A 22675-nucleotide genomic window follows, 5' to 3' on the forward strand; every position below is an offset into this window, starting at 1 on the left:
CAACTTTGTGGCTGTAAATCTTTTACCAAAAGCTGGTAGACATTGTTCATCCTCAAATTAGTAATATTCTTCCTGTTCTGGAATTATTGACAAAAAAAAAAAAAAAAGGTATGTATCTCCTCGTCTCCTCATATACTCGGAATTGCAAATAATATAATTTTCTGGCTTTTCTTATAATATAATTTTCTCATCTTTTATTTGCAGCATAAACCAGAAATTATTGTTTATATGTCATCCAGAACAGCCTGGTTATAATAACGTATGTGTGCATATGTGTGTATATACAATAATAATTATATACCTTATATATAGTATGTATCTATATATAATATAAGACACTGGTTATAATTATTTCCTTATCATCTGTAACTCTAGTATGCACGAATGGCATCTATACTGAAATTTTCAACCATCATTCAACCCAATTCTCAGAAGCCAAAACCGCATATACGTCTATGCAGTTTTTAGAACAACCATACCAGCTACAACTAGGACATCTCAAAGGCCACTCTGTGCTGTCTGCATCCTTCTCACCCAGAGAGAGACAAGGAGAGACCAGTAATCATGGCTATGGCTGCATAATATCTGGTGTTATTCACCAGCTTTGCTCACTGAGGAAATCTGAGTAACATAAAAAAGATCTACAAGTACAAGGATGAAAACACTCTTGGACTACCTGGGAGTGCCACACATGAAAAACCAACCAAACAGGACCTTTATTTCATTGTGAGAAACCATCTCAATATTGATCTGCACAGGGTTTTGAAATTATTCGATGTTACTGTGCGTTGACTTTTTTTATCCATTTCCTCATTTTTGATCATTCTTGTAATTGTGTACCATCACATCTCCAGTCAGCATAAGAGATACAGAGATGGTTGCAAAACACAGATTATTGACTGTTAACCTAAGTCCACTAGACAACTTCTCTTTTTATGGATGAGAATATTACAGGGCATAGTCTCAGTAATGCCTTGCCCGCACTTCCCACTGCTCAGATTGTTTCCACAGGGGTAGTCGATCCTGAATGGGGGCACCTGCCCTGCCCTTCTTCCCGGAAGGCACCCCTGCCCTGAGAGACTCCCCAGTTTCACTGACTGCATCCATGGAGGGTCCCCACTGGTGGAAAATCCATACTGCAGGATACAGAGAAATAGCTAGAGCAGAGTAAGCCATCACATACAAGCCTGGATATAATTATGGGACACCCAAATATATTGTGGGCCCCAAAATATATTGGGTTCTCCAAATCCACCTGTCATTGCGGGGGGAAGGGTCTGTGCCATAGGGCTGCTTGTTTTAGGAGTAATTTCTTATGATGGGCACCTTGCCATGACAGCTGTGGCTCCACTGCTACAATGATCAGACATATCTCAGGAGGCAGGGAACAAAGTTATCTTGTTCAGCTTTCAGCTCAGCTAGGCACTGGGATTAGGGCTGTCCGTGATCTGGAAGAGGAAAGGAATTGCAAGCCTGTGGAGCACGGCAGTTCTAGGCAGACCTCGTTCCTCTGCTAGTGGTGCTGCATTTGCCAGATTCAGGAGCTTGATTCCTGTTTTGCCTCCTCTTTGCTCCAGTTTAAGATGTCCACAGGGCTCAATGAAGCTCTTAATCATGCAATCTGAATTCTTGCTAAGGAATTCCTTCCCATCAGTAGCAATACTCTGAGTTGCCAATATCCGAGGGGAGAGTACTGAGCTGTGAAACTAGAGAAAGAAATTTGCTGGGGGCTATTTGGGATCTTTTGAGTTCCCAAGGGAAGTTCACAGGCTCTTTGCTGATTATGATGAGGAAGTGACTTTTTAGTTCTGCACAGTACCAGTATTGTCTGCACCTTAAGTAAGTGGACTCCAGTTGCCCTTGATACACCCATCACAGTTTGTACTTTGTTGTAAACAGGTTTTGGCACACAGTTGACGGTGAAGGTCAAGATCAAAGCTAGGTGTTGGTGCCCTATCAGCTCACGTGTAATGAGGGTACACGTGCTGTGGCTTTGCAGTACACACAGAGGCAGCAGCTGAAGTGACACCTCCACGGTTGCAGCCTCCCAGCCAAGCAAGCATTGCCCATTTACAGCTGGGTAAACTGGGAGCAGGTGGAGTTCGGATGTGTAGAGATGGGAAGGCTTTTATTATTTTATTCTGTTTACATTGTGTGTACCAGAAGGCCTGAAAGGAGGGGTCAGGGCCTTGCTGTACCTCCACGGCATAAAGCTTACTCACTCAACTGAGGAACCTCCAAATTAAAGGCAGAAGACAAATTGAAGGCTCAGGAGGTGAAGAATGAAAAAGAACAGTAGAGAGATCAAAATGATTTGTGAGAAATATAATTTAGCTCCTTCAATTGTTCTTTAGAAAAAAAAAAGTGAGGCTATATATGTATGTATTTGGCAACATGACAGGCTTATAAAAAGTGTGCATCAATCCTATGCTCCTCAGAAACACTTCTGCATATTTGATAGATTAAGTTATTTGATCATCAAAGTCTCAGTGTGCTTAGAAAAAATACAACTTTCAAAAAGAGATTTAGTTTGTAGGGTTTCAGTTCCTGGAAGCTGTGGGGTTAATCATTCATTTCAATATTACTAATCTTATCTTGGTAATATTGAAATTAATAGTCTCAAAATACAGACAATCTTGATAAAAGATTCTGACCTTATTTCTTCCCCAAAGATAAGTCTTGCTGAAGTTGCTGATTCTGATCCGAGGCTGTCATGAGAAGCTGTCTGGGTTTGTTCAGAGGGCAGACTGCTACTAGCAGCGTATGCTTGCTTTGAATACAAGCAGGGAGAGGCTACCATCTTCTAGCAGATGTGCTTACTCTGTGCATTTAGAGTTGTATATACATAGTTTCATTATGAGAACATTTCATTTATTTCTTGTTGCTGGTAGCCCTGCAGAGCAGTGGCATATTGAGAAATGCTTTTTTGGCTGGTCTCACCAGCTGAAGTTCCAAACAAGGGCTTGATTCTCCACATGTGAACTTCCATTGCTGTTATTTTTATTTACTGTTATTTATGAGCATCATTATCTGTGACACGTATTGCAGCTCTGCGTAAAGATCCTAAGCATCGCTCTGTGTATGCTCAGTGGACTATCCTAGAGTTATCAACGGGCGCAGGTGTCAGCAGAGCTGTGCTGTAGGCCCAGATCCATGTGCACAGAATCAGAGACCAGCTGCTTTTCATGCTCTTTGCATTGTTTTTCAACCCTTTTTGATGTAGCAGAGGAAACAATGTGTTAGAAGTCTGCATTGGGAAAGGGGCTGGTGTCAGAGACTGTTTTCTGCCACTTTCAACCCTCTGGGAGTTCTTCAAAGCTCACAATAGTCAGTTTAGTCTCAGGCTATTTACTGTGCTGAAGTCTCTTGCTGGTAGCCTGAGAAATCTGTGGCCCTGACAAAACTTCAAGAGACAGAGAAGGCTTGTGAAGAAAGCTAGTCCTGATTGTCCAGCCCTTACATAGGACCCCAGAGAGCTGCCTGGAAGGGAAGCTCTGAGTGACCTCTTAGGACAGTAGGAGAGAGACTTCAGTGAGAGTTTTACCATAGCAGTGCTGGAACTGGCCTGCAGAGTTGTTAGCAGTGACCACCTAGGAACCAGAGAAGAGCAGCTTGATCTCTGTTTCATTTGAGTTCATTTTACATAAGTTGCCTCTGCAAATAAAGGGATTGAATTTGGCTCAAATCTTTAAGCAAACTTAATGAAAAACACAGAGCTTCATCAAACGTTTGACTACAATGCAAGCACATCAGGAAAGGACTGTGAAATTTGCATTATTTTGATGTCAAATCAAAAGTAGCCAGATGTGACAAAAGTTTTCACAGATTAACTGTATTTTAAGCAAATGTGACCTGAATCTTAACCTTGGTTAAGAAAGTCCAGATCATTTGACTTTTGCATAGTTTGGAGTTTCATTAAAGTTTGCCCATACAGTTTACACTGTGAAATAAAGTGGCTTTGCAAAGCATTGCTTGAATTCAAGTTTTCCAAAGGAACAAGTTTGACCTCTCTCCATCTGTTTAGCCTCTTACCATTTTCTTTTCCCTTCCTCCCTCCAAGGGACCCAGTTCAGTTGACAGGCATTGAGCAAATCGTCCCTAAAGTACAGATAAAAGATAGCCCTCATCTGGCTTGCAGAGCAGGTCTCCTCTCTTCCACCCTGCTTCCTGTATAAGCAGAGCTATATGCAGAGCCCTTTCTCCACTTCCTTCTCTCCAGAACCGCAGGAGGCACACCGTGAGCAGAGGCTCCTACAGGGGAGGAAATTAGTAGCTCTATCACAGGTGGGAATTCTGAAACCCAATGGAGTGAGGAAGTAGAAGGGTGAGAAGAGGGAGAAAGACTCCCCTTATTTCTCCTACGTGTGCCTGAAACCTCAAAGTTCCTTCTGCTAGCCAGACCCCCATAACTCCAGTGTCTCTTGTTTCCCTCGTGGCACTAAAACCTCACTGCGAGCTTCAATTGAAACACTGCCTGTATGTTTGAGAGGCAGTAACTAGGGGTAGCTCTAAACGTGCTTGATAGTTTCCTTACAGCAGTATTAGTCTGACACAGGAAACACTGGCAATGTGTGAGATACCAGAAAATGATGTATAAAATGGTTGCAAAAAACCCTCCCAAAATTCTGAACTTTCATAGGTGTTCCCTTGCCCTTGGCAGATATTACTCACCATCTGTCTGCAGGCACAGAGACTAGCCAGCATCCTGCTGCAAAATGCCTAATTAGGGTGATTTGTAGTTGTATCAGTAGCATGTGTCTTACCCAAAGCAGAGTATTTTACTGAGCACTCTTCTGGCTATCAAACAGCCCCTCCCAGGGGGGGTGGTCTGAACATCCTGTAAACAGGCTGAAGATTCACTGAGGGTGTGGGATAATGTGAGAAAGAGAAATCTCTGTAGTCTGCTAGTCACTGGCAATCGCCTGAAGAGGGACAAGCCATAGTTCTGATTCAAAATCTATTTTGGTCCTTTATCCCTGAATTTTTCACACACTCCATCCCTTCTCCAGCTTTGTGCCCTGCTGCAGTGAATCCCCTGGTGAAGTGCTGTCCCCAGGCCCTTGGAGTATGACACCACAGTATTTCAGTCAGCTGTGGCGTCCACTGCCCAAGCCAAAAAGCTATACATTGGGTTGGAGAAGTCTGAGTGTTTCAGTTTCTCAACTCTGTTAGATCTCAGATCACACAGGACACCAATAGCTTACTGGAGAATGAGCCATGTTCTAGGCATATGTCCTAACCACTTAAAAAAATCCCTTTCTGACCTTAAATCCATTCATCCTGTGACTTCAGGGGGCTACTGCATGCAGGCAAAGGAATTGCATTTTTCTGCTAACAGGTTCTTCAGGCAAGATCTCTGGACATCTCAAGGTGCCGCAGGCCCAGGCAGGTCCTTTGTGGATTGCTCAGTACCACTTGAATGCCTGAAAAATGATGCTTGTTGCTCTTATTCTAGACTGACATTCTTTGTCTGCGTTTGCCAGCACCACAGAAAGCAGAGAAAGTGTAGCTTAAAAATGACTCAGAAGTGATTCCATGGTCACGTGGTGTGATGCTCTGATTAGCCATCAAAGTGATCTGACTGAATGTCTACATTAAAAAAATACACTGCATACGCTTTCTTCCACTAGCTTAGCTGTAGCAGCATTTCTCTGCATATTTTTCTTCAGAGCTGTTTTTTTATTGATGTCTACTAACCAAACACTGTTTTTTCATGGAAAGGGAAATGGGTCACCATTACTGGAACCCAGTTCAGGTCTCTGAAAGACGCTTCAGCTAGTTGTAATTACAGAAGCAGAGATGTGGTCTGTGTGCTGAAGGCGTTTGGGGTCACTTGGTGATTTGTACTAATAACTGCGCTTAGTGACAGGAGTTTTCTTAAAACATACAGAGGCCTCTTTTCTCACCAAATAAAATGTATGTTTTCACCATCTTGAGTGAAGAGTATATTTCTTTTACTCAAATTTTCAGTGGAAATTATGAATCATGAGGCACTATTCAATATGGGTGGCCGCTTTCTTTAGTACTTCTATGTTTTCCAGTAAAGAGCATGCTTTTTTTCCTTAATCTTTAAACAGAAAGATTACCAACACAGTTATCAGGAAAGACAGGGCTTGTTTCAGTTGGGTTGGATTGGTGATGGCGATGAAGTTTCGTTTAGCTTTTTAAGCTGATAGATAGATGTTGCAGTAGGAAATTCTTAATACCTCTTTGCATTGGCTGCGTGAAGAAGAAACAAGGAAATGCAGAAAAGGTGAATCTTCAACTACAGGTGAAGAGATGCTTGGCAGCAGCTCTTGCACTCCCTCAATATGGCTCCTTGGCCAGGCCAGACTGCTGCGGACTGCAGAGGGTGCCCCTGTCAAGGGCTGATCAGCTTCTTCACAGAAGGAAAAGCAGTGGGCAAGGGCTAGTGTTTGGGATGGCCGTGTCTCCGTTAGACTTTTATATGGGGATGAAGCCCCAGGTCACAGAGTCTTCTGTTGAATAAATATATTGTGCTTGAAAGAGATCCCTATTCACTGGCTGCATGTTTTAGTCGGACCCTTGAGTTAAAAGCATGGGGTTTGGAAACAAAGATATTTTTTGCTCTAGCTGTATGCCTTACGATTTTCTTATTTTAGTCTATTGTAGTCCATACAAGTTACTGCCTGGCTGAGGTTTTGTCAAACAACTTGGTGAATGCCAGGTATTTTTCTGGAAGTGACCTGTCCTCCCAGGCAATGCTTGCAATCTTTTAATTTTATTGCAAACGGGGACCATGTCATGGTCGTGAGGTATTTTAACTCCCCAAATCCTAAATCCTTTAATCTAGCTTATCTTCCTTACACTCCTGGAACCCACACATCCCTCTAACATGACCATGGCAATCTCTTTCACTTCTGTTTCCTCACCACTGTATAACCAAGCAGGGACTCTGCCATGCATCTCCCCTGAGCTTCCCCTTTCTGTGCAGAGGAGCTACTGTAAAGTCCTGCTGCTGACAGCCTGATGATGCCCCAGAGCCCTTCCTGTGCTGCAGGAGGAAAAGTCCTGCTGGGCCTCTGAAGCACAGGTCTTAAGAGGAGCTAGGGCATGGGATCAGGTGTATGTCCATGGAGCTGTGGTTGTGACTGAACAGCAGGGACATAGCCATGGAAATACCAGCATTGGTCTGGCTTTCAAGGATGTAATAGCTGGTAAGAGCTACCTAGCTCATCTCAGTTTCATGAGGACAGCAGCACTAAGCTCCGATTCCAGCCCTGACTCTTGTGAGACCCTGTTGTCCCTTTGTCTCATGGTTGTGGTCCTGCCCAGATGTGTGTGGTAGCCCCATGCAAATCTGATCAACAGGAGGACCCATAATAGGAGGAATAGTTAAGGCACTTCTGCTGGCACTCAGACAGGTGCTTACTACAATGTCACCTATTTCACTCAGGCCCAAAAGAGCCTTAATGAGCAACTCCTGTCTTTTTTTTTTGTCTTACAAAGGGAAAATGATTTGATTGAATAGACAAACACAAGTTCTTACATTTTGTGGAGGTAAGTTGCCAGCAAAAGGTCTGAGAATCCCAGTTTTGAGCTTTGTCCTCCTAAAATTTGGCCTCAGTAGCCTGAAAAGCTGATGCAGAGTTCTCATACTGCATAGATTATGTTCAGTTAAACTGCCACCTTTGGAAGGCAATATGCTCCATCCTGCTCTCATCAGCTGCTGCTAACATTATTTCCATTTTTCTCAGCGTTTCAGACATTTTTTCACAAGAACCCTAGGGCAGCAAATGAGCCTTCCTCCTTGGCAGGGGGAAAGGGAATACCCCCTTGCAAGTCTTTGCACAATCCAGACGTTAAATTCTGTCCTTAATTCTGAGAGATGGCAACAAACTATACAAGCTGCAGTGAAACTTGCTCCCGCAATGCATTGGGGCAGAGGATGAAATATCATTGGTGATGGATTTGCCAACGTATACTAAAAAATGGGAGGACTGATCCAGGATTTAATATGTGCAAGATGTTTGGTATTTCAAAGTTGTTAATGTTTGCAGTTTTTAAAAATTATTATGCTTGATGCAGCTAAATCTTTCTTGTTGATAATCAGAGCTGATTTATCTCTTTTTAAAAATTGATCTCAAGCCATACAAGATCTTATGACTCCCAGGAGGAATTAAATAGCTCAGGCATACTCATTTAGATGAAGTTCACCCCCTGACCTCTTCTTCATATCTCTAGTTCATACCTGTCCAGTTCATTTTGCCAGAAAAGCTGTTTTATCCTTCCTATTCCTCCCTCTTCTCCAACTAACCTCCCACACTGAATTGAACTCATAATCATAGAACATAAATACAAACCTAAAAATTTCATCTCTCAAGGAAATGGGAAATTTTTATGACAGTGGGTAGACGGCTATAGCAATGATGGACTGGACAACACAAGAGACTTGGGTATATGCAGTGTCTCATTGCAGTTAAAGTCAAACCAAAGGCAAAGACTTCAATCTAGCTCCCCAATAAACCTTGTATGAACAGAAGTCCCCACTAACTGATTGGATTTATTTTTAACTAAATAATTTCAATTACCTGTATTTTTTCTATTTTTATTATTGCTATGCTCTTCTGCATGGCAACTTATAGATTCACATGCATAAGGGACTTTTCACATTGTAAAACACTTTATGAATAACGGTGTACAATATCTTCAGTACAGATCCTCATTTTGATACATTTGTTTTCTTTATGCTAGTTCAAGAGCCTGTTTTCCCCAGCCTTAAATAAACTTTGTGAAAGTCTGTAAGAAGTATGATAGAATTTCAAACTTCTTGAACTTTGAAGTTAACAAAATACGTATACTAAGGGAAAATGGCCCACAATGTTTCATAGCATCATCTCATTCCCAGTGCTATATATTAGGTATAAAATTGCAATCTTGAATTTAATCATTAAACTCCAGGAGCATTTGGATTTGGGTTCATAATTCAGGCTGGGAGGACAAGCTTGCAAAATACATATTGAGGTTTGCATTTCAAACCATCTTAAGATATGCAGGTGTTCAAATTATGATATCCTTGTCGTTTATCCTTCCTTAAATTTTGAAGTAGACATAGTTGTCATCTTTAATATCCTTCACCTGTTCACATTAGATCATACTATCTGTTTAGCAAGATGAAGTTTGCTCAAGTTGTAAATTTTTATTTCAGGTCTTAACCTTCAAGGAGATTATGAGTAGTTCTTTGCTGTACATACCTATTTGGTCTACTGACTTACTGACTTAATTCAACCCATACTGGCACGGACTAGGAAGATCTAAAGGGCATTACTGAGTGTAAATACATCTGGGGTGACTTACAGCAATGATAAATCAGAAAGGATGAACGCATCTTACTGATACTGAATCTTTGTTACATGTTGTACGACAGAAACGAGTTTCACACTAATACTGTGTTAGGGATTGTTAGGGATTCAGCTCCTGGAAAAGCCCTAGCCAAAATACTTTTTCAGTCATAATCCCCATAAAACAATAGAAGACAAAGATGGAGAAGAAAAGGTTTTAGAACCCCGCTCATGGACTGTTGTACAATTGCAAAAATTTCTGTTACGATCCTAAACCATTACATAGCAAACAGAGAAAACATAGGTTGAGACTGTCTTAGTAGTTTATTTTACCCTCAAACCTCTGATTTCCTGGATGTTGTCTCAAAGTTGCTCATGCTTCTGCTTATCTTGAAAGTGGATTTTGTAGAAGAGTTGGCTGAAATATTCTTATTTGATTTTATTCCTGCTAAAATAGTCTTTTCCCAAAACTGGGGCTTTCCAAAGTGAGTTTTTACTTTTTGAAATGCTGACTTGTTAGAATATCAGGCTTTTTGTTTATTCATATTGACTCCTCTTTTGTCTTCTTTTATTTTAATCCTTTCTTGTCACACAGTCTATAGACTCAGATCATGTTACATTTTTCATAGGGCTTTTTTTCTCATTCTGCCATCCTTTATCTTCTTTCAGCTTCTTTTGATTTGGAGATATTGAAGAATGGTAGAAAGAAACTGAAAAATGTCCCAAAATAATCCTGAACATTGTCTGTATACTGCATAAGGGATTAAAAGAAAGGAAGAAGGGATGGGACAATACATGACTTCTCATGAAAAAGACTTTCTCATGAAAATAAAAGGAAACAAACAGATCCAAACTGCCTCGCCATTGCACTGTGGATTTTATAGAGCTTATTTCTTTCACACGACATGCACGCATGCATGAACTTTCTTATGGATACATGTGGCATAATTAAAAAAAAATTTTATTAAGAACAAAAATATCTTTTTCCAAAAAGAAAGCACTGATGGAAGCTGAGACTTCTGAGAGCTTTGTTACAATGAGTATAAATCATTTATCCCTCCAGAGTAGAATGTATGCATTTTGAACTACCTTGTTCAGACTTTCATCATTTGTTCTTTATCCAGCAGCATCTCAAGGCAAACCTCAAGTTTTTCCTTCTTACAGAAACTTGAATTTCCTTCTCAGTCTGGTGAAAGGTTCCAGGGGATAGGACTCTCCACTGTTACATAGGATCTTGCATCCAGCATTTTTCACAGGCAGTAGGTTTAGCTATTTTCACCAATAATTTTCAAAACCAATAATTGTCAAAGGCAATAATTTTAAAAGGCAATAACTTCTCCAATATTTTTTTTAAATGGGGAAATCAGTGTATTTGTGAAGGTACAGAGGAGAGTTTGTTTGCTGGGGAGGTCAAGTAATTTGGCAAAAGTTGTGTGGCAGAAAGATGTGAGAGAATGTAAAGTTACCCAACACGCCAGGGTGCCCCTCTACACCTCTGCCTATGAGCTGGGGATCTAAGCAGGGTACCCGCTGTGAAATTGGTAGTCCCCGCTTCATTTGATGCTCTATTTATTTCCCCTTTGCTTAATGTCACAGTTAACAATTTGCACCTTCTCTCTGCAATACTTCCATGTATTTAGGTTTTTGTTGAGGAAAAGCCTGTTCTTGACATACCAGCTTATGTCCTCTTATGCCTGACAGTCCCTGTTTGCCTTATCGAATTTGAAACCAGCCTTCTGTTTGCCAGACAAGCAGGCTATGTATCTTTCACAACAGTGTCCTCTGACCGATATTTGTTTTTTCAGTGAATTACGTAGAGACTCAGAATCAATGCACCGCTCTGCCTCCAGCAGTCAAATGGTGTCTGGCAACATATCCAGGCTGGATTCCCAGTTGGTCACTTATGGTCAGACTTTGATGGATTTCACAAGGAGCATGAAGGATTGATCATTTCATTCATACTGCAGGCTCTAAGCAATTTGAGGCAGGTCAAGTAACCCCTGAACCCACTGGGGAAGTAGTAAAGGTTTCATGTCAAGCCATAAGAAGAAGGTAATTGCAATGCAGAGTCCATGAATATACTGGCCTTATGGACTGTGCTGACTTTGTACTACAAGACGTGAACAGGAGAGTGCCTCCTAGTTTAGGGACTGATCCCACAGGTTTGAACTGATTTAAAGAACAATTGCAGTCTTGAAAGTAATATATTCCTCTGTTAGTGAAAGAATGCAGAATTTAATTAAATAAGAGGAGCCCCAAGGTGTGAATGGCAAAGATGTATCGATAGCACAAATACGAAAAATGCAGAGGAACATACCTAAGGTACCGTGTCACAGTAAAGTCTCTGCTGTGCTTTCTCAGGTTCTGTTCCCCTGCTGTTCCACAGCCAGGTGCAGGAAAACATGCATGCATACCACACTCTCCTAGTGTGGTGCTAAGAAGTTTGACAGTGAATCTGAGGAGGAACTGATAATATCAGACTAAACTAGCCCTAACAAAAGGGCATGTGCAATACATTGACAGTGCTTCATGGCTGTGCCACACAGATTGGCATTGGAGGTAGTCCCTTTTTTTTGTCCCCAGTGAAAAGTTTATAATAAAGGAGACTGTAGAAAATAAAAGCTCCCTCTGTAGCAGCACTACAGGAATCTACTGTCAAGTTAACTCACTACATTTTCTTCAACTAAAAGCTGACATCTTTATGACATTGTTAGCACTTCATGCACAGGTCAGTGGATCAGGCAGTGTGCCAGTTAACACACAAGGCTAGAGCAAAACACAGCTCGGAACAGTACTAGAGTGGGTGTCTCATGACTGAGCACAGGACCATCATGAGAGCTCAGGGAGGCTGGGAAAGGTGAGGAAATGCTGATTTCCCATTGTCCAGTTCAAGTAGCTGGAAACCTCTGCTGCCAGAATTTCCATGCCACAAGCAACTTATACCTGAAATAGAAATGAAGAGTTAGTTACATGCAACCCCAATATGTGTGAATCAGTCCAAATTCTACTTCTGTTCTGTATCCAAAACTGCTTCTGGCTACTATGCAGTGGCTTAAATGGTTAGGAAGTTCCTCATGCTCTACAGATTATTTGCCCTTAGCCAGTAACACTCAGTAAATCTAGCAAGTCACTTCCCCTGAGAGATTTTGGGTACCGCGCATCATCAGAAGAATATGAATGGAACAGTTTCACATCTCTTCCTCATGCATAAGAACATTACTTTGCACTCATGTGAAGCAGTTGCATTTCTAGGAATCAGCCCACCATTTCGATTCAAAAGGTTTCCAGAGATTTTGCTTTTCATTTCCTCTTCCTTACTACGTGGCAGTATGAACACCATTACCAGGCTATTGTAACAATCCCGCCCATTCACCCACCTAGAATCAATGGGAGACACAGCAAGCAGCCCTTTCCCTCCCAGAGAAAGCCTTGCAACAGATACAAGCAGAGGTACAAGTACAACTAGGCTTAATACAACCTCAGATTCTTGTTTTTTTAGCTACATTCACTGCTGCCATGGGCATGTATTCACTGTTGTACTCATGGGAGTTGGATTCACACTGCTGATTCTGCAAACAGAGAGAAAATGCCATGAATTTAATTCCTGGTCACTAATCTCCACCACTTCTGCCTTTGTTATTTAAGTAGGGCAGCAGTTACTCTCACTGTTTTCAGTGGGAATATTGAATTCAGAATAGACAGGCACTGAAGTAGAAAACTTGGAATAAAACAAACTGAAAATGAAAAACACACATTGTCCAAAAGAATAACTAATGCCCATGGTCTCCTTTCTTTCCTGAGCCAACTGGTTCTTTGTTTAAGTGGGTTTGCTCCAGAACAGAGCTGGAATTGCTCCACTGATGATTTGTTTCCCCTTCTTGAAGAAAACAATCAGGTGAATTGCTTACCAAAGTAATTTTGCTGACCTGTGCAGCATTTCTCCTCTTTCCTTTGATTCCCAGCCTTTAAATCAATAAGCAATTCTGTCTTAGAAAAATTAAATCTGAGCTGCTGTCATCAATGACTGAATTCCAGTGGTAAATTAACAACTTCATCTCTTTGTCAAAAAACACATCACGTGCTGAGTGAGTATGTACTTGTCCCACCCTCTAAATCTCATTAAATCAAGTTCCTCATCCATGACCCTTGGAAGGAGGATTCTGCAGAATCTCATAGACTTGCCTACCTTGTTCCTTAAGCAACAGGCTACAACACAGAAGACACAGAAAATCATGGCAAACATGATCAGGCCAATAATTATCCATGATGTGAGTCCCAGTGAAATGCAGTCTTCCTTATCTGGAGATGGGGAGGCAAAAAAAGTCATTACTGATAAATTGCATTTCCCCCCCCCAGAGATAACTTTTCAAATTCTTTCACCTCTTCTCTTCATAGTAACAAAATAGCAAAAGTGAGCTCTGGAGAAGGATTTTCCTAAGGTGAAAAGCCACCTTGGAAAAGCGTATTCGGGAGGAAACAGAACATTGCAGTTTTACAGAAGGAGAGGTTAAACTGTTGGTACACAGGGCTGAAGTGTAGACTGAAAAAGAAACCAAGCCAGGATTGAGAGCATGATGGTATTTCAGATCTGAGCGAGGCTTAAGCTTACATTCAGTGAGTACCATAGGTGATTTAGAGGGCAGCCTGATCAAAAGAAGGGTGGACTTCGGCAGTCATGTTTGGATAGGAAAACAAGCTGAGGGACACAAGATTACCCTTGCCCAGATCTGGGAGAGTATATGATAGGGCATGAAACATCTGGCAATAGCTATGAGCATCTGGCTATCCATACAAATGGAAATGGACAGCTTTGGGAAACACTGCAGACAAAAAAGGATGTCACAGCTTGATTCTGAGAAGCAGTTCTAAATTCAGAGTGGGCTGAGAGATAATTTGACCCAATCACATAATTGTAGCCTTAGCATTTCAACTTCTATCTTTGTTTAGTCCTGGTGTTGAGAGATAGGAAAAGATGGCAAGGGAAGGACAAAAGGCAGTACTATGTTGAAACTGAACTATATGGAGAACCAAGAAGGGGTGTAAGCAAAAATGCTGTTAAGTCTTTCAGAAAGCCACTGAGTGAAAGGCAATTCAAAATTAAAGCCTGTGCAGCGAGCCTTCTGAAGTTAGTCCAAATCCTTTTCAGTAAAAGGCAAAAAACTCTCATCAGTTGTGGATCTCTTCTGCTCTAAGAAGGCTCTAAAGCTGAAGGCCTGCTTCAGAGAGGTGAACACCAACTTCTTCACATCAGTGTGGCATCAGAGAGTTCCATATACTACTACTAGCACAGATATTTGACAGCTGATTTGGCACATGAAGAGAGCTCTCAGAATGGACTTTTTTTCCCCCAGCTAGAAATAATCTTAACATTTACATTTAGCAGCTTGGAAAATGGACAATGGGACATTTCTGCTGCAGGCAAAGGTGGGACTGCAGTACTCCAAAAGATGTAGTTGGTGCCACCAATGATATGCGGAGCTCAGCATGGCCTGCAAAACCTGCCCAAGAAGATGAATAATTATGGAGAGGCCATGCTGAGCAGTCTGCCAACACAGCTCTGCTGTTACCAGCCCCCTGCTAAGTAGTTTTAAACTGAATTGGAAATACCTGTGCAAACTCCAGTCTCAGTTTTCACTGCAGCATAGATGTGCCCAATGTCTACTTATCAGTAAACTGAACTGAGAGGAGAAGAGAAGTAAACTTACCTTGGATGTACAAATAGGTTTCTTTCAGACGGCAATCTATATAAGGAGGGGGTAAGAACATCTCCAGGCAGTAGGTATAAATGTCGATATGTTTTCTTTCCAGATTTTTAAGAATGAAAGTGGTGCTGCTATTTGAATGCTCTGTCTGACAGTAGGTGACATTACTCTTGGGGATAACCTTCTCCTTGCTCAAATGGATTGCACAGATCTCCTTCTTTTCATGCCCTTTGAAGAGGGTCATGCTGAACTCACTCACATTTTTGGGGTTGGGGAATGTGAACTTGAAGTTTCCATTTGCAAATTCCACCATCACCTGGGAGTCAGAGACATGAGGCTGATCTGAAGACATGAAAACAAGAAGCACAGTCATTCACATAGCAATGAGAAGAATCCCTGAAATATGAAGAAACTACTTTAAACAAAGCAAGTGAACCACGTGATTGAAACTTAAGGCACGTAGGTACGCAGAATAGTGGGGCTGTGGAAAGCAGCCTGTACAATGAGATACCAGTGCATCATTCTAGTCATGTCAGACATTACTGAGAAAATAAATGAGGTGAGATAAGACCTGGCCTGTTATCCTATAAGCCTCAGAGGTCACTGTTTACATTGCATCGGTGAGATACGTGATAATGTTTAAGGGTCCCCTTGGACCAAACACTACACAGACACGTAATCCCTGCCTCAGACTGATTGTCCTATTCATAGATAAAACAAGGTGGGACAAAGATGATGATAATTATCTCTCGTTTATGGTTCATAGTCTGCACCCTGATGATGTAGCTGAAAATTTAAAATGGGATGTGAACCCAAAATTCTTACATAAGTAACCACAAGACCTGTCTTTCCTTTCTAGAGTAGATAGTGGTTTGAGGCATGACATAAAGTTTAAACCTAATTACTTAGATGGCTATATCACCTTTATCACTAACATAATGGTAGGAGTAGAGGACAAATGTCACTGTGTGCATGTCCCCACATGCAATCCAAAAATCACATTTGACCTTCCCAAAAACTGTCTGGAAAACTCTCAGATGTTGAGCAACTCTCATTTTGCAAATTTCTTGGAGAAGGAAAAGAAAGTAAACTCACCGAGGACCTCCTGCTACCTCACAATTTGACTTTGTAAAGTCAGTGACCAATAGCATGAGAAACTCCCTCAGACAAAAATACGTTAAAGTGTGCTGTAAAAAAATTACAATTTTTTTCTTCAAGGTCAGTATTTCCTGATCTAGAAAGGCATTTAAAACCATAAAGCAAATTATGTAAATGTGTCTTACCTATATTTTTGCACGGTCTTGATGAGCAGCTATCAACTCCTGAAAAATACAGAATTGTTTCCTGTTTAAAACTCAAGAAGATAAATGCAGGAACAGGGGCTGAGCCATGCAATGTTAAGATGCTGAAATTATTTTCTAATTTGTATCATTAGCCTATCTGATCCTGTCTGTGCTACACTATAACATCATATGATGTGATAAATGCACGAAATATAAAAATCAAAGTAGAAAGAAAATGCACAGAGCAAGAATATTGATATACATATAGCATTTACAAATTCTCAAAACACCTCTGCAAAGTAATAGATAAACTTCATAAATAGAAGCTCAGATGAAAGTAAAATTTCCCCCAAAATACTGAGGAAATCTGCCCCCAAATAAAAGAGCATACTTTTGATTTCTCAGGAGTCCAGAGTCTGCAATGAGCCAGCATTATACTTTATTTCCAGACCAAAATGCTCATTTCAGTCTGTGTTCATTCTGTTTCCCCTACTGCTCAACACTGCATCAAAACATCTTCTTATGGCACATCCAGAATGAACATCTGGAAGATGCTCCAACACATATAGCAAAAAAAGTATTCAAGCAATGCATAGTTTTGTTCCTTTTTCAATAGCAGCTTTTTCTCTTCATGATTAGCAGACTGTATTCAGTCCATTGTTCATAGGCAGCCTCCATTATGAGACAGGCACATTTTTAATAGTTGTTCTGGATTTGTTTTTTAAGCCACTGCCTCCATCACCACCCACTATGGCAATACTGAGAGCGGAATTTCCTGGCTGGGTTGGTGGCATGTACTGCTTTGAAATGGTTTGTATGTCAGTACTGGCAGCGTAGCACAGCCTGATAGTGTTTCATTTGGAATTTTTCTTTTTGCAGTGCCCTAAAATTAAAGGTACAGACAGGTAAGCAGACAAGTAGAAAAAAAAATATATCTGCTTTTCCTTTTCTCTGGTAGCCTGAGTAAGTTCTTCAGAGACTGCTTAGACTGAAATATACTCTACATGGGGATTTTACGATGCTAAGGAAATATGGGGCAAACACTTAAAGACTGATGCACCATGCTATTCTTGTTACTGCTACACAGAGTAGATCCCCAGCTGTGCCAGGTGTTGCACTGATTACACAGTATAAATAATCTTTTTTTTCCCAAGGCACCTGTTATCTTTGACATCCAGCCTACATATGCACAGGAACAGAAGATTATTCTCATTTGGGTACCTTTGTATGCTCTCAACTCTTTCTGGACGGAGGAAATCTTTTAGTGTCTGTGATTATTCCTTCTTTGAATTCTTGCTCCCCAATTACTACCATTGGCAAGGGCATTGCAATGAATGATACTCGTTTAAAATATTTTTAGTGTGACACATAAGCTAATGGACTTCTGGAAGATGCTTTGTGATGCTTCGTTGGAAAGCAATAGAAACTGTTATCCATTTTTGATTGATTTACCCTCTTCCTAGTTATCACACTCTTCCTGGTTTACTGTGCGCAGTCAGCACCCTTATCTAATTCAGTGACAGTTCTAATATCTGTAATTCTCTCAGGACTATTACTTAAGTGTGTGATAACAGACAAGATATTTGGCATCTTGTACCACCGGTGTGAAGATAAGACAGACAAAACACACAGCTCGCCAACCCACAGTGAAATAGAGCTCTAGATATGCTGAAGGAACAGATATAGAAAGTGCAAGCCCTCATAATGGTATATAGTCTGAAAAGCTGAAAGTGAAGGTCAAAGAAACAGTTCTTGATGACTTGCATACTGCATAGTGAAAGAAAACAGCTGCTATGAGAACAGCATTTGAAATAAAGGTCTGAAAATGCTCAGTAGTTTGATGGCCTGTAGTTTGATAACATATACCTTTAAAATTAGGCCCAACAGCAGACAAATTCTTTAGGGAAGGGAAGAAAAAAACAAGCGTATTGATATAGCAGAAGCTCAGGAGCGTGGTGAATATGTAAACTGACCTGATACTTTTAAGAAGCATCCACCTGTAGCTGAGACCTCTATATTTGTCACTGGTCATCTGAGAGGAGAGGCAGACGCTGACTCTGTCGGGGCACCTACAGAGCCACACAGTGCCATATTCCCCCAGTGCCTCAGAGGAGCACGGGGCTACCCTACTCTGAGCACTAAAGCGACAGTTCTGAATTTCATTTCTCTTTTTGTCTCTGAGAATCGTTCAATTTTGCAGTTAGTTGATGAAATGACCCTTTCATATTAGGTGGTTTAAAGTGTTTGTCAGAGGTCATGGTTTTAATCCTTGTTTTTAATGGAAAAGGGCAGAGAGAGGTCATTAAGTGTGTAGTTCATGTGATCTTGTGGCAAGCTGAAAGATCATTTTGTCCTCTCAGGCCCGGAAGTCTTAACTGCCTATTTTCAAGAAAAACTCAGTAATGTATTTCTCTGAATGAGCATTTGGGTAAATGTGATGTAATTAGTATTCCTCTGAAATAAGTGACCACACAGAAGAGCATGCTTAGCACAGTACAAAGGGAGCACATTTTAAAATGAGATTAACAGTGCCTGAGATTAAAACACAAAATTGTCTACATGGATGACCACAATGGGTGAGATCTGCTATGAATTTCTAACTCACTAGCTATTCTGCATTAGCTCCTAATGTGAATGCTCTCGCTGCATACTAAAAGGTGGCTTATTCCCCGCTCCCTTTGCCTGACTGCTGTTCTCCTGTGCCCATTTGTACCATTTCATTCCTAGGGTAATCCTATGGACCTGTAACACTCTGTGGTTAATGGCCAGACACATTTGGGATGACATTTGCCAATCTACAGTCAGAATAAATTTACATTTAGTGGGATGGTAGATAGGAAACTGGGGTTTAAACAGTCAATAATATTGAGAGATTCACTCACTAAACCTCCCTAATAGTACCTCAAAAATTATGTGAATAAAAGACTACATCATGGTATTTTTCAAAGTGAACAGAAGAATCTCACTGGTTCAGTAGTAAAAATGCTTAGATTTGGCCATAAGGTTCCTTTTTGGTATTTTTCATAAAAGACAAAATTAAATTGCATATGAAGGTTTTGAGACAAAAGGAAACAAATCTTTCATTTGTTTCATAGCAGTGTCAAACTGTGGAGTTGCATAGGGTTGTTCCTGGCTCACCTCATGTGAAACAGACTGTCAAGACAAATATTGTAGCTCAGATGTGAATCCAAGAGGTGAACATGTGGATGAAAGTAACATCTTGCTATGTTAAACTATGAATGAGTGCGTGTATATACATTCTATGTATATGTGTATTTACAGTCATGTACATTTCCGTCTCGATTTCATCTTTACTGCAGTGGGAAAGCACTTTGGCAAAGGTTTGGGAATTTCTATAGTGGTGTGCTTGAACACTGAGACCAATGGAAGGTTCGTTATTTTCATTCTAATGGGATTGCAATTTTGAGCCTTCTGGTTGCTTTTTGGCAGACCCAATGCTATTTGCAAACATCAATCCATTACGCATTTTGGTCCTAACAGGAGTTTAAAAGCCACTTTCAATTAATTTTAAAACTTGGGGTTTATGGTAGGAGAATAGAATACTCTTGCTTGGTTTTCTTGCTGTTTGTTTTATCCACCCCATCTCTCAGAAAACTAATTAGCAGATAAAAAGAACAAGCATAATTTCACTTGGATGTGTTTGCCTCTGAAGATGAGCAAGGAGAGTGCAGACCCTGCCTTTAAAACAAACACGTGTTTTGTTAATACTAAATGCATAAGGAAACCACACACAGTTTTTTAAGTTGCTATAGCTTTGACCTTTCAAGGCCCTCTGAAAGATGACACTATCAATTCAGTGTCATTAGTCATATGCCTAAAATTAACATGTTCCTATCTTTCAAGAATCAAGGATTAAGAGAGGAAAGCAGTGCTTCTGGGCCAAGCAAGTAATGGCCAGAATTACTCTAAGAAGCCATCTATAATCTAAACTATTTCTACTGTATAACATACATTGTGAAATGTGAAACTCTTATACTACTAACACGGCAGCCATTGTTGATAATATTTCAGACACCCTTCTAAGAAATGACCATGATTTCTTCCTGTATTGACAACAGGAGATCTGTGGGTGAACAGTGATAACACTTTGCAAATGTTGGCGTGCAAAAGCTCATGTGCAATGTTTCACAGCAAGGGCCTCAAGTGCTATGGAATCCTACAGCTCTGTACCCCAAAATTCCATTACCTGTGTTCCTCTACAGGCACCAGAGAGGCTCCATGCTCTTACAACAAACAATATCTTTATCACAATTTGGTTATCAAATCTTAATACACATATATACACATATATCACCTTCTGTTACCTATTTACAATGAAAAAAACTACCCATAGATCACAAATAGAGCTTGTTAATCGCTAAGTAAAAAAAAAAATCAAAACAAAACCAAAAAAACCCAACAAAATCTCAGAAGTTACTCTGCTTTTACTCCTCAAAATTTGCCACAGTGCTTGGCAGCACACTCTGGAGCACTAGCTTGTTCTCTAAATGAGAGTATCACGCTAATGTGTCTTAGATCAAGCTGATCTTTTACAGCCCTTTTCTTTTTAGGAAGAATGATAATAATTATTACTGTAAGGTAAAAACCTGAGAGCCACCATTTCTTGTTACAGGCAGCCTCTTTCTCCTGCCATCTCCTCTCCCTAGCCCCCTGCAGAAATCCTATCCTCCATATTTGAAGGAAGCGAGAAAGAAGGGAGAAATCCTGGTACCAGGTAGAACAATTATTTATACCCTTAAAATTGCAGCCTATTTCTTCCCAAATTGAATGGTCTTTTAGATAGATCCAGCCACAAGTAAAAGCACGCTGGTCAAGTATACCTGCTAAATTACCTAGCTGAGAAATATTTAACAAAATTGATAGGATTTTTTTAGTAGATTTAAGAATAACTTTTCAAGGAGAAATAGAGCAGCTCATGTCCCTTTAAAGATACTGATCACAGTCCTCCTTCCCTGTGATTTCACCCATCTTTTCGATCTATCTGAAAACTCAGTACACTATCGCTGTATTAGTTAACCTTCAGAAGGGTATCTGCATTGCCTAAAGAGCTGGAAACTGGTTTTCATTTAAATGAAAGCTTAAATTTTGTATGAAACCTCAGGAGTACTTAAATTCTACCAGGGGACTTGAAACCTAGTCTGGATCACTAGAATTTCAGAAGCAAACATATTCAGTAGCCCTTCGCATGACCTTCAAAGGAACACGTTTAGATCGTGCTTAGTAACTGTGCATACTAAATCTCTGGTCTTACTTCTATGATGCATCATACCAAATCCTTGGACAGTATATGTATGATAAATAAGACTTTCCTTAATCAGATATTATCTGTATTTTCATCTTGCCTCCGTAATATGTGGGTTTCAAAGAGGCTACAGATAAATGTGAGCTCTGGTATTTTACTTTGCGTGGCTGGGTTAAGCACTGAATCTTGTAAAATGTTACATCCATGTTTACGGCTGGACTGAGATCATTGCTGTCACCGTGCACGTTCTCAAACACAGCATTAGGAATGCTATGCTGCTTTTTAAGTCAGCGTTCGTTTCAAGCCTGCACCAAAACGATCTCATCCGCTCTTCCATGCCATATACATTTTTCATAGTATAAAAATTTCCTGGCCAAACAAGATCACTTTTAATACCAGTGACTTGCCTTCTCTTTATTAGGCCATTCACCGTCATGCTGCTACAAGACCTTATGCTCAGCAAGGAAAGCTGGCTGTAGCACTACAGTCTAAACAGCTAGAGGGTAACACTAAGCAGATGAGCTGAAGAATGTAAACAATGAAAACTTGTACTTTTTAGTTTCAGAGCGAATGCCCTGCGCCGGCAAGAATTCTCTCCCCACCAACTCTAGTGATATTAAAGTTGAGAGGGGTCTTTTTGCAGCTGTTTCCCTTAATTACCTCTATTCCTCCAACCCCTTGCTATCATGCCTCATTTACTGTCTCCCATCATTGAGTTAGTCATATTCCATAGAGACATCTACTGCGAGAAGAATAATTCAAAATGCTACTCACCATACAGGGCTTCAAAATGAAAGCAGAGGACACAGAAAGTTACAGCAACCAACTTCATGCTTGCCTGACACAGAGGCACCAGCCTTCTGCCTACTGTGAAGATGGGGAGGAATTCATGGGTAGAAAAGGATGTGGTCTGTGGGCAATGGGGGAAATTATATGATAATCAGAAGGACTTTTTAATTTAACCCCTGACTACGTTATAGCTATGTCAGCATTAGCTGTCGCCCACACCTGTGGAGTTTGCTGCTTTTTTTTTTCCTACCTCATGGTTTGCTGTTACAGACAGGAAGGTGAAACATTTTCTGACATTACTTCTGCAAAGACTGTTTCTGGTTAAATCTATCATGA

At 40.6% G+C, this 22675-nt stretch overlaps 1 protein-coding gene across 1 annotated transcript; it reads right to left on the minus strand.

Moving 5' to 3' along the window:
• Positions 1 to 9609: 9609 nt before the first annotated feature.
• On the minus strand, positions 9610 to 22471 carry ICOS (inducible T cell costimulator). The gene is made up of 6 exons (XM_074594540.1): positions 22325 to 22471; positions 16288 to 16326; positions 15008 to 15346; positions 13489 to 13601; positions 12781 to 12871; positions 9610 to 12245 (listed from the first exon to the last, which is right to left on the minus strand). Exons 1-5 carry the CDS (start codon positions 22380 to 22382, stop codon positions 12782 to 12784), a joined length of 639 nt encoding a protein of 212 aa, XP_074450641.1. The 5' UTR covers positions 22383 to 22471; the 3' UTR covers positions 9610 to 12245; position 12781.
• Between the last annotated feature and the right edge of the window lie 204 nt (positions 22472 to 22675).

The sequence above is a fragment of the Larus michahellis genome, chromosome 7, assembly GCF_964199755.1.
Source record: "Larus michahellis chromosome 7, bLarMic1.1, whole genome shotgun sequence".
In the NCBI taxonomy this organism is placed as follows: Eukaryota; Metazoa; Chordata; class Aves; order Charadriiformes; family Laridae; genus Larus; species Larus michahellis.